Raw genomic sequence first — 11,354 nt, 5'->3', positions numbered from 1 at the left:
ATAATAGAGTATTATGAACAACTGCATGTCAAAATATCAGCTAAATAAGATGAAAAGGAGACAATCCTAAAATTGCATTGTATTAGTCTGTGTCCTCTTGGGAAACAGAACCAACAGGAGATATCTGTAAATATTATGAGATTTTATAAAAATTGTCTCACACAACTCTAAGAATGCACAACTCCAAATTCTGTAGCACAGTCCACAAGCTGGGAATGCCAATGAAGGTTTTCAGTGAATTCCCCAGGAGAAGCTGGCTGGCTGAAATAGAGATGGGAATTTTCTCTTCTGACTGCTGAAATCAGCACTTCTCCTTTCAAAGTCTTCAGCTGACAGGATGAAGGAAATCATTGTTGAAAGCAATCACCTCAATTGGTTGTACATGTGATCAGCCACAGATGCAATCATCTTACTGATGATTTAAGTCCATGAAATGTCCTCACAGCAGCTTGCCTGACCAAACAACAGGACACCACCTCCTGGCCACGCTGACACATGAACCTAAGCAGCAGACACACGAACTTTCCAAACCGATTGATGAAGAAACAGAGATTCCGAACAGAACTACAACAAAAAATGAATAAATGAGCGCAGTATTTAACAACTATTGTATCCAAATGAGAACATACCAGTGGAATGTAAAATTTACCCCAGATAATCCCAACTCCACAAAGCACATTAAAAAGATGAAATTTAAAATTAATTTTTACTTTAAGGGTGAAGATCAAAAATGCTGTAGAAGAAGAAATGGGCTGTAGTGGAAGGATGTTAGAGGACTTCATATAAAATAGTAGTAATAAATCATTTTATTGATTAAAGGAAATTAAAATGAGGTATGCAGCAAAGATATCAAAGGAAAGAAAAAAAGAATTTAAATAATTTATATTTGCATACTATTTTGAATTTTATTCTTCCAGATCTCTTCATAAAGGCCAAGTTATCTTTTTTCTGTCAGTATACATTGTCTGCTATCTCTAGCGAAGACACATCTCAGGAAGCAGGAATCTGTGGTCTAACGGAAAATAATTACTTTTAATGGGTCTTTGGTACACTATGGAATAATTGGAATTTGATTTAATTGACGTTTGATTTAACTCAAGTTCCTAGATGTCCTTAGAAGGCAAATGCATATTGAAGGAAGAGATATTTGATGTACTTAGTACTAGAGTTTAAATAATTAAATAATATATAAATCTGAGAAAATAAGCGTCTTGAAATTGGTCTTGTTAATTTAGGTGATTTCAAACCTCATAACTGTTATTAAAATTTACACTTTTTTTTTTTCATTTTTCTTAACATTGGTCTATACCTCACACGCCAATGACTTTACTGAGATATATTAGCAGAGCTTGTACCACGCGGTTTATTTCCTTCCAGGGTGAAAATGTTGCACTGATCTAATAAAAAGCCCTCTTCATTGGATGTGCCTTATGCAGAGTGAAAACTGGTGAAGGAATAATCAGAAACAGTGCAGCCTCATTGTCACCATACTTCAGGTATCCTTGGGCTTTACATGATCCACAGGACACTATTTGAAACAATTGAGAGAATATTTTGATTCTGTAAATAGATCTGAATAAATCAATAATACTTTTTTTCTTGTTGGACACAGAGGATTATTCCCATCTGACTGTATCCCAGTTCCAGTCATGCAGGCAACTTGCACTCAGAGCATGTAGTCATCCCTTCTCCCCCCTTCCCAGCCACCAGCCATAGCTAAATACAACCAGGAGGACTTCATGACAGCAAGGGAAATCATAAAGAGGGTTGAAGGGCTGGAATAATGAGAAACAGTTTTGGAATGAAGCGGAACTTTCATTGATGATGTATTTGAGCAATAACTCTGGGACTCATTAAGCTGATCCTCAGATTTGTTCCTCCTGAGTATCTGCCTAAATTATTTATCATGGGCCTGGTTGGTAACATCCAGAAATCAGACATCTGATGCAAGAAGGTATACTTTGGGAAACTGAGAGGCCAACTCTGGGACTAAGAAATCAGAGGTCCCAAAACACTTTAAGGGGAGTGTTCCAAGATAGAAGGAACTTCTAAGAGTTGATTTAGATAATTCATTGTACCTGGATCAGGCAATTATTTAAAGAACATGCCAATCTAATATAGACATCTTAGTGTGTTGAAAAGGTAGAATAGGAATTCGCTACAGAATTCCTTCTGTGAACATTTTTGTTGTTTACATTGTTCATTAATTGATTTTGATATATATATATATATATATTTAATTCTTGGGGCATAATATTTGGTGTATCATGCAGAATAGCTCTTATGAACACAAGGAGGATAAAAGGATACAATTAGTGATGGAATGAAGATAATTTATCCAAAGAAGAAGCCAGAGAAGGGAATGAGAGATATGGTGTTAAGCCCTCAAAACAAAATGTGATCCCTGCTTCATCAAGAAAGGTTAATTCAACATAGCTGCTATCATTGTGTACTATATATGTTCAAGGTGAGAACCACAAGAAAGAATTATCAGCTTTGTAGAAGTAAGTAATCCTAACTGAGCATGTTTCTGTGAGATGCTCAGGAAACCTCAAATTTTGTTCTAGTCAGAATTTTTCCAAAACTTTGTTATTTGGGACTTTTCCTTCATTTGAATTTTCATCAGCAATTAACTCATAGCTTATTCTGGGGAGTATCTGTTTGCGTCAGACGATCTGATACATATTATTTGGGGTAGCAGAATTTGTTTTTTTCGTAATTGTTTTAAAGTAATGTTGTAGAAATTGGTCACACAGGCCACATCAATCAAAGAATTAACACATTCAGGGATGTATTTCAAAATACCAAATAAATTTCAGGTTTATTATTTATAGTAGTATTCGGGCAGAGAAATAAAAGGAACCATGAAGATAGATGGTCTCTACATGCACCACAATCAGGTATGTGATATTATATTACTGTATATATACACACCCAAACACACATAACCACACACAGAGATAGACAGATAGAAGGATTAGAGAGATAGAGTCTCAAAATAACCGAAAAGACAGCACTAAACTACAAAATGGTTAGATCATAACCTAAGCTTTTGCATTTACAATTTGTGAATATTTTAAATCATGATTTTGCTGAAGTGTCAGTTATAGATACTTTGAAGTGCAGGTTCTAACATGTATACCAGGCTCACCACAGTGGATGGCAATAAGACATTATGAGTAGATGTTTTTGCTAGCCTATACAACTTCCTTTTCAGTCATTGGAAGAATAATATTGATAGCCAATTTTGCATATTTAAAATTTATCAATGCTCTGAGATGAAAGAATGCATTCTAGTGTGTAATGAATCCAAAATGGTGACTGAGAATCAATTCAAGCTAATATTAAAAAAAGAGAGGCTTATACATCTGGGTTTACTAAAATAGTTTCCAGTGAGAAATATCATCATAATCACTATTGCCATATCAAATCTAATTTTAAGTAAAGATAACAACAACTATTGCTGTACCACATCACTGTGAACTGGGCATTAGGAAGTATGTGAAACCCCGGAAAAAAAGGAAAGTCTATACAATTTTTTCTTGGGAGAGGTCTCTATTTATATGTTATTTACAGCACAATTTTTGCAACGATTGAGATACATGATGCCTTATTATGCATAATTCATAAATGGTAATTCTTGTAGACACCCAAATCTAATTTCACTTAATTATATTTCTTAACTATTTGCAAAATTCTTCCCATTAACGTCAAGATAATGACCCAATCATGTCTTAATCTAGTTAACAAGATTGCCCTTTCTCAAATCCATCCACTCAAGTGCCACTATAGTAGAAATATTATATTGTCCCTGTATTAATTTAAAAAAAACTTCAGAGGACTTTTTTTTCCAATGGGTTGAAGTAAACCTTCATGGTATTACATTATACGCATTTTGTGGGAGCCCTGGGCCCAGGGCCTTCTCCAAGCACCCTGAAGACTGCACACAGCAGTTTGCTTGACCCAGGACAGTTAAGGTTTGACCTACCCTCCTTGTAAAATCAGGCTTCAGGTGCTAAATGCAACCTATAACTGCTTCTTCCCTGAAACTACTGTTATCTACAAGATAATCTATAATCCTCCCCTCCTCCCTGTTGATTACAATCCATCCCTGCCTACATTGTAAGACCCCTGCTCCTGCCTTTTGCCTTCATTGGAATGTTGAGCCCTTATAACCAGCTTGTTCAGCTCTGCCCCCCCCCCCACACACACACACAAAGGACAGATTATCTTCACATTGAGCTCTGAACCTACAGCCATTCAGAGCAGCTCCTGAATCCATTCAGAGAATCTCCTAAATTCAGGGCAACATGACCAACTCCCTACCCTGTAGGTAAGCCCCCAAAATAAAAGCTCATGTCTTAGAATGTGTCTGGTGCTTTATTTAGTCCTTTGGCTACAAAACCCTCTGGGGATGTGCAAATTTGGTGTCTGATTCCTACTGATAAATGTAGAGATGAGTTGAGTGTTAGCAGTAAGAATCAGTGAATTTGATGACATGATTATTGAAATGAAACAGAATGAAGGGCGTAAAGGAAAAGCAAGAATTATTTAAAATGAAGATACCTTAACATACTAGTGGGGCACCATCAAGCATACCAATATACACAAAATGAGTGCCCCAGTAGAAGAAGAAAAAGATAAAGGGGCAGAAGAAATATTCAAAGAAATAGTGATGAAAACTTCTGAACCATAGAAAAAAAAGGCATCCAAGAAGCCCAGAAAATACCAAAGAGGCTAAACTTGAAGAGAAATATGGCCCCAATGCATACTGGTGAAACTACTGAGAAAAAAGGACAAGGAAAGAATTCTGAAAACAGCAAGAAAGGAGCAAAATATTACATATAAGGAACCACTAAGAACATTACACACCAATTTCAAATAAAAAACCATGGACAGAGCAGATGATGAGTATGGAGCACCAGGACCCATTCCTTCCTCCAGAATAACTATTAAACAGGCAGAAGGAGTCTGAAACAATGATTCTGAAACTCCAGAGGTGAGAACACTGTATAGCATACAGAGAAGAGCAGAAGGAAGAGGCTGAACAATAAATTTCTCTTTCTGCCTGGCATATAGATAGCAGTGGCCATTGTTTCAAGCTGCTGTTATTAGCTTTATTTCACTTAAAGCTGTGATTTAGACAATTGGGAAAGCTCTTAGCCTTTTCCAGAGGCAGCCCCCTGCAGCCTTCTGCTACCTTAGGGCAATTCCAGGGGCAGTTTATTTTCAATGTTCAGGTTTGTTTATAGTAACTACAGAACTAAAGCTTTAAACCCTGCTGCAAAGAGGGTTTTCCCCCACTTGTGACTCCAGTGACATGCATATATATATACATATACACACACACATATATTCATTTATTTTTAAGCAATTCAAATAAAGCTGTTAAGAATTTTTATTAATTTGTCATTATAATCCAGAGGTATAAGAATACACATTAAACAGGAAAACCAAGACAACAATACATTGAACAGGCAGATAAGAAACAAATGGTACATTAGTCATGAGAAACAGAAACACAGAAATACTTTTGAGAGGGGAAAATACAATATTGAATATACATCATTTCATCCCATTTCTACTCTTTTTCAGAACAATTCTAATTATAATACCACGTTCTTTCCAAAGAGCCATTTCTCTCCTGATTTTAAATCATATTGAGGCCAGATTGTGTTAAAGAAATAAATGTTTTTCTCATAGGTTGATAACTAAAATCTTTCCTATTTTTTTTAATTCAGCCAAAAGGTTTCCATCCTTCCACCCCTTCCTCTTCCAAAGAGGAGTCTATGGGGTCCCAAGATTTGGGGTCCTATCCTGAGTAGCTAAAATTCTCTGGACTCAAGCACAAGGCAACTTATGGCCTTTGACTTGTACATATCTGCATGCCAGGGTCTCCATCTGATTGTCCACTCTGAGCAAGCAGCCAGAGATGCCTTCATTTCAGCCTGGGCAAGGTGCATATCTCTCTTCAGTTTTACTCTCTCTTCTAAATGGCATGCTATCTGTTGCAAAACACTTAACAATTCTGCCGGAGTTTTCAGGGCATCCCCATACTTTATCAGTGGTCCCATTCTTCTAGGAGGGCAGCCACCCCTGCCCACATGGACGACAGTGACAATCTGGGATTCTCCCCTTGGACTCTCCCTTCCTACAGAATTCATGCCCCCTACAACCAGTGGCTATTTGATCCTCCAGGCCGTGCTTGCCAATTGTCACAACCCACCTTAGCCCTCGGACCAAAACACACCAGGCACAGAGTTAGACATGAGTTTAATGGGAGTTACTTACAGGAGATGGCTTGTTCTCAGCAGAGGGCCAGGAAAGATGGACGTTAGGGCTCCGCAAAAGCAGGGGGTTGCAGGGGGTTTATAAGGGTTGGGACAAGGAGGGTGTGAGAACAGAGTTTCAGCAGGGTCTTGGAACACAAGGGTGTGGCGGTTTGTTATCAACAGAGATCGAGGAGGGGCGTTTCAATGCTTTGTTAACAGTACATTTTTTTTCTCCCCTGGGGAGATCTGATGACTTTTAATGTCTGTCCTGGTCAAGTAGGCAGCTAAGTGAAATCACCGTGGAGGAGAGGGGGCCCGGGCCCTGGGCCTCCACTGTACTGCATGCAGCTATTAGCAGCATTTGATGAAAAAGTTTAACTCATGCTGATCTGGACAAGCCAAGGCACAGACTGACTTGGAGACTTAACGGACACTCTTGCCAGTGGGCTGCTGCTGTTGCTACTTCCAGATACCGCAGGTGGGACTCACTTAGGTCTTTTGATTTCAGCTGAAGGATTGCACACTTGTAACTGTTTCCTAATGGCTGCTGAAGAAAGAGAAGCCTTCTTTGGTGAAGGCAGAGATTCTGATTTGATGACAGCTGGTGTTGACTCTTCTCAAGTCACCAAAGCATTAAATTTAGATTCAGGTGTCTTCTCTTTCTTTTTCTACTGGGGATTCTATCTTCATTTCTTTCTTTTTAATTTCTTTAGTCACTTTTTATCATAGTGAACTCTTCACCGTTATCTTCACTCTCACCAAAATCAGAACCATCCTCAGAATCTTCACTAGTTGCAAAGTCTGGTTTGGAGTCATTCACTGCCTTCCAAAAGAATCTTCCTCTGTTGTACCACAGCTTTAGATGCTGCTTTTCTTCTCCCTTGAATTTCATGAAAATGATCTTCCTCAATAATCTTATCCAAACCTTAGTGATTGCTGGTTACACCGCAATTAAAGATATGAGAAGACTTATTCATTGTTTCTGTTTCATTATTGTCATGTTTTCCAATGTGTCTATCTTGAGACTCCTGCACATCCATAGTGACTGTTGGAAGTTCCTTCACTGATATTGCTAGTGTCAACTCTAAGTCTCTCCTATAGAGCTTCTCACCTACAGCCATCCTCTCACCTCTTTTTAGAGCTTTCTTTCTCATGTAGTGGGCAATGTTCTTTCTCAAGATCCTGCAATTCAGGTTTTGGTTGTCTTGTGTTATCAATTTCTGAGCTATTTTGGATTTCTTGTTTAAAGGTGCAGTTAAAGAAATAAAATCATCATCGCTGTCAGAGTCCTCAAACTGTAATTGGCTGGTTTCTTATGCCACACAGGCTGCACCTCAGTCCCCTTCAAGGCTGCAGCTCTGCAGATCTCAAGCTCTCCTTGGCAGCCTCAACACAACGTTAAAGTTTGAAAAAATTCAAAATATTTTCTCTAACCACAATAGAATGAGGCTGGAAATAAATTACAGAAGGAAAACTGGAAATTTCACATCACGTCCTGAAGTATTGGGGAGAAGAACTGCAACATATCTTTTTGGGAGACAAAACTCAATCCATAGTAAAGAAGCAGATTAATTGGAATCCTCTTATACAGGTGATGGGAATATAAAAGTCTCCTTCTGCTGTGGAAAGCAATTTGGTGTTCCTCACAAAGTTAAATATAAAATTACCATATGACACCACAATTAAGCTCCTAAGAATATACACAAAGGAATTTGAAACGTGAACTTAGATACTCACACACCAATATCCATCTTAACATTATTTACAATAACCAAAATGTGGAAACAACACAAGTGTCCATCCACAGTTGGACTGATAAACAAAATGTAGTATACACATACAGTGCAATACTATTTGGCTGAAAAAGAAAGAAGTGAGCTCCGATACATGCTACAACATGGGTGAGCCCTGAAAACATTATGCTGATTGACCTAAACAAGGCACACAAGGATGAATATCTAGAATAAGGAAATTCATAGAGAGAGAAAGTAGATTACAAGTTTCCAGGGACTAGGGGAGGGTGCAGAAGGGGTGCTATTTTTTAATGATTACGGAAATTCTATTTGGCCTAAGCACAAAGTTTTGCTAATGTATGGGGATGAGGGTAGCACTTTACTGCTGAAGGTAATTAATTAGTGCAATATCATTTATGCTACTGTAATACATATGTAAAATGGTTAAAATAGCATATTATATATAATAAAATAGTTGACTTGTTATTTGGAACAAAAGTTTTCTTTACTATCACTTTCATTAGTTAACTGTGACTGCATGTGGAATTCATATTGAACACTATGTTTACACATGATCTATTCTCCACTTCTCTAATTTTCCTTTCCATCCCTTCTTTAATGAATGACATAGTCTCCATTTATATGAAATTACCACCAGAATGTGGAATTTATCATTATGCATTAGGCTTTCCTCACTTCTCATGTGTCCTATAATTTATCAAAACCTATCCTAACTTTTTTTAAATCACCCTCCAAAAGTTAAATCCAGTTTTATGTCTACCAAGAAAATGTCTTGGAATGCCATGATTTCCTCCATTAATTGTGTACTACACATATTACTGTCATGACATCTCTCACAGTTGTACTGGATTCCCCACCACCACCACCCCTTTCTTGAATTGTTCATGGCTTGGATGGAAAACTTGAAGGTTGGAAGTAGAATCTCCCAAGAGACAGTCTTCTCGATTTAGATATTTCAATGTCTGCAGGAATAATTTTGATGCACAACAAATCCAAGTCAATTAAATGCAGGTGAATTTCTGTGGGACCCTGCAAAATGCACATCTACTTTCATTCAGGTACACTGCAGCCGTCTGTCATGGAATACGACTCTTACGCTGTTCATGAATTTTCCATTAATTTCAGTCCTATCTCCCATTTTCCGATTATCTAGCATCTGAATTTCAAAAGACTGACCTTGGTTCAATAAGTGAGTGGTTCATCCTGCAGTTTTACTGCTGCTGATGTTGCAGCACACGTCACATAGCGGTGGGTGTTTAGTTGCACCCTCCAGTGGAAAGCTGGAATCTTCCTGCTCAAAAATGGGCAATGGCAACATTTCGCTCATACTGTAGCGCCGCTCCCAGCTCCTGCTGGATGCCTGAGAGGCGGCAGTCGAAGTCGTGCACCAGCCAGCGCTGGATCAGCTCGTCCATGTTGCGCACCCAGGTCATTTGCCGACCTCGCCACCGCCCGGCACGCAGCGCAGCGCGGCCCCTGCGCCCAGGGCGAAAGCGCCGGAGCTCCGCGGGAGCGTGCTTGGAGTGGGCGCGGGTGCAGCCTCCGGGGCCCCACCTTGAGTGGTCACCAGTGAGGCACGGGCAGAGACCCGGGCATCAGCAGCCAGGACTGGGCAAGGGTCTGGCGAGCTGCACAAGCAGCGCCTCCCCGCGCAAGAGCGCGCCCCGAGCCTCCCGCCCCACGCGCCCCGAGCGCAGGGCGCAGGTAAAGCCGCAGCCGCCGCCGCCCGCCCCGCCCCAGTCCCCGGCCGCATCCTCCCCGGGACTGCCCTGCAGCAGGAGCAGAGCCCGCCCCGACGGCCGCGGGGAGCAGACGCCCGCCCGCCGCCCTTTCCAAGCCTCGGTTCCTGGCCCCGGGGCCGCCCGCCCGGGCTCTAGCGCCCCGCTCGGCCGGCTGGGATCCCAGCTGCACTACCGCCCCCACTCCCTAGCAGGCTTCTTGGTATCAGTGCAGTGAGTTCATCCAGTTTACATTATAATCATACTTTAATTCATATTGGGTATTAATTAAAATATACAATATTAACTCCAGATTTACAACCAGATTGTTCAGACGTTTCTGTCAATGGACAAGAAAATCATCACATATGATTTTAATTAATTCTTCTAATCTGAAGGACAATGTCTGCTCATCAGCAGTTTCCTTAGTGCAGCCTTCATATCCCTGTTTCTGAGACTGTAGATGAGGGGATTCACGGTGGGTGGCACCACAGTATACAACAAGGACACTAGCAAGTCAAATACCGATGGAGATTTGGGGAGGGGGCGTAAATAGGCAAAAGACGCAGAAGAGATAACCAGAGTCACAGCAATGAGGTGAGGCAGGCACGTGGAGAAAGCTTTGGACCTGCCTTCTCTGGATGGCATCTTCAGGACGGTGGCGAAGATCTTAAGATAAGAAATATCGATGAACACAAAACAAGTAAAATCTAATACTAAGCTGATCCCAATGACTATGAATTCTCCAATATTATAAGAACAGGAAAGGGAAAGCAGTTGAGGAACATCACAGAAGAACTGACGAACCAAAAGAGGTCCACACATGGGTGCAGAGAAGGTGGAAGCTGTGTGCAGAATTGAATAGAGACCTCCGCTGAGCCATGAGGAAATGGCCATCTGCGCACAGGCCCCGGGGCTCATGATGCTTTCATACCGGAGCGGGTGGCAGATGGCAGCATAGCGGTCAAAGGACATCACTGTGAGGAGAGCTACTTCTGTGGAGGCCAAGAAGAAGAAGAAAAGTACCTGTGAAACACACCCCAGGAAGGAGATGGTGTTGTGATTGGTCAGAGAGTTAGCGATGGATTTGGGGACAGTGATGGAGATGAGGCAGAGGTCCAGAAAGGACAAGTTCTTCAGGAAGTAGTACATGGGGCTGCGCAGCCGATGATCCTTGGCGATGAGAGTGATGATGAGAAGATTCCCCAGTAGGGCTGCCAGGTAAATTATCAGAAACAGGACAGCATGTAAAATCTGGATCTCTCGAACATCAGAAAACCCCATGAGGAAGAATGTGGTTCCCGAGGTGAAGTTGTCCATTTCTCTGGGCATTTAATCATTTACTCTAAAAAATAAAATGAACAAATTGAGAATGGAAAGAAGTGACTTAATGTTGTTTTTCTTTTTCACTTGTGTAAATTTGCTTTCCACCACTCACCCATATATCAAACACAAAATTTGAGACCACAAGAGACTAATCTCACAAAGTCATCAGTGAAGTAATTTAACTCCAGTTTTCAACACTGGATTTGCGAATTGAAAGGATTATCAGTCCCAAATCTTCCACTTGAAATTCTATTTAGAGTAAGCTCTATAATTTACATCCTACT

General features: G+C 40.4%; 1 protein-coding gene and 1 pseudogene across 1 annotated transcript; both read right to left on the bottom strand.

Moving 5' to 3' along the window:
- Positions 1-501: 501 nt before the first annotated feature.
- LOC119519805 lies at positions 502-9,164 on the bottom strand (annotated as a pseudogene).
- Positions 9,165-10,131: 967 nt separating this feature from the next.
- LOC119519804 (olfactory receptor 14J1-like) lies at positions 10,132-11,064 on the bottom strand. Its single transcript, XM_037817531.1, has one exon. The coding sequence runs from the start codon at positions 11,062-11,064 to the stop codon at positions 10,132-10,134; it is 933 nt and encodes a 310-aa protein (XP_037673459.1).
- Between the last annotated feature and the right edge of the window lie 290 nt (positions 11,065-11,354).

This window comes from Choloepus didactylus, chromosome 24, assembly GCF_015220235.1.
Source record: "Choloepus didactylus isolate mChoDid1 chromosome 24, mChoDid1.pri, whole genome shotgun sequence".
Taxonomy (NCBI): Eukaryota; Metazoa; Chordata; class Mammalia; order Pilosa; family Megalonychidae; genus Choloepus; species Choloepus didactylus.
Note: the sequence above shows the minus strand (reverse complement) of the source record. Positions and strands in the feature narration are given on the sequence as shown.

Coding starts and splice junctions, on each gene's coding strand:
- LOC119519804 (XM_037817531.1), bottom strand. CDS start 11,064: ATGGACAACTTCACCTCGGGAACCACATTCTTCCTCATGGGGTTTTCT.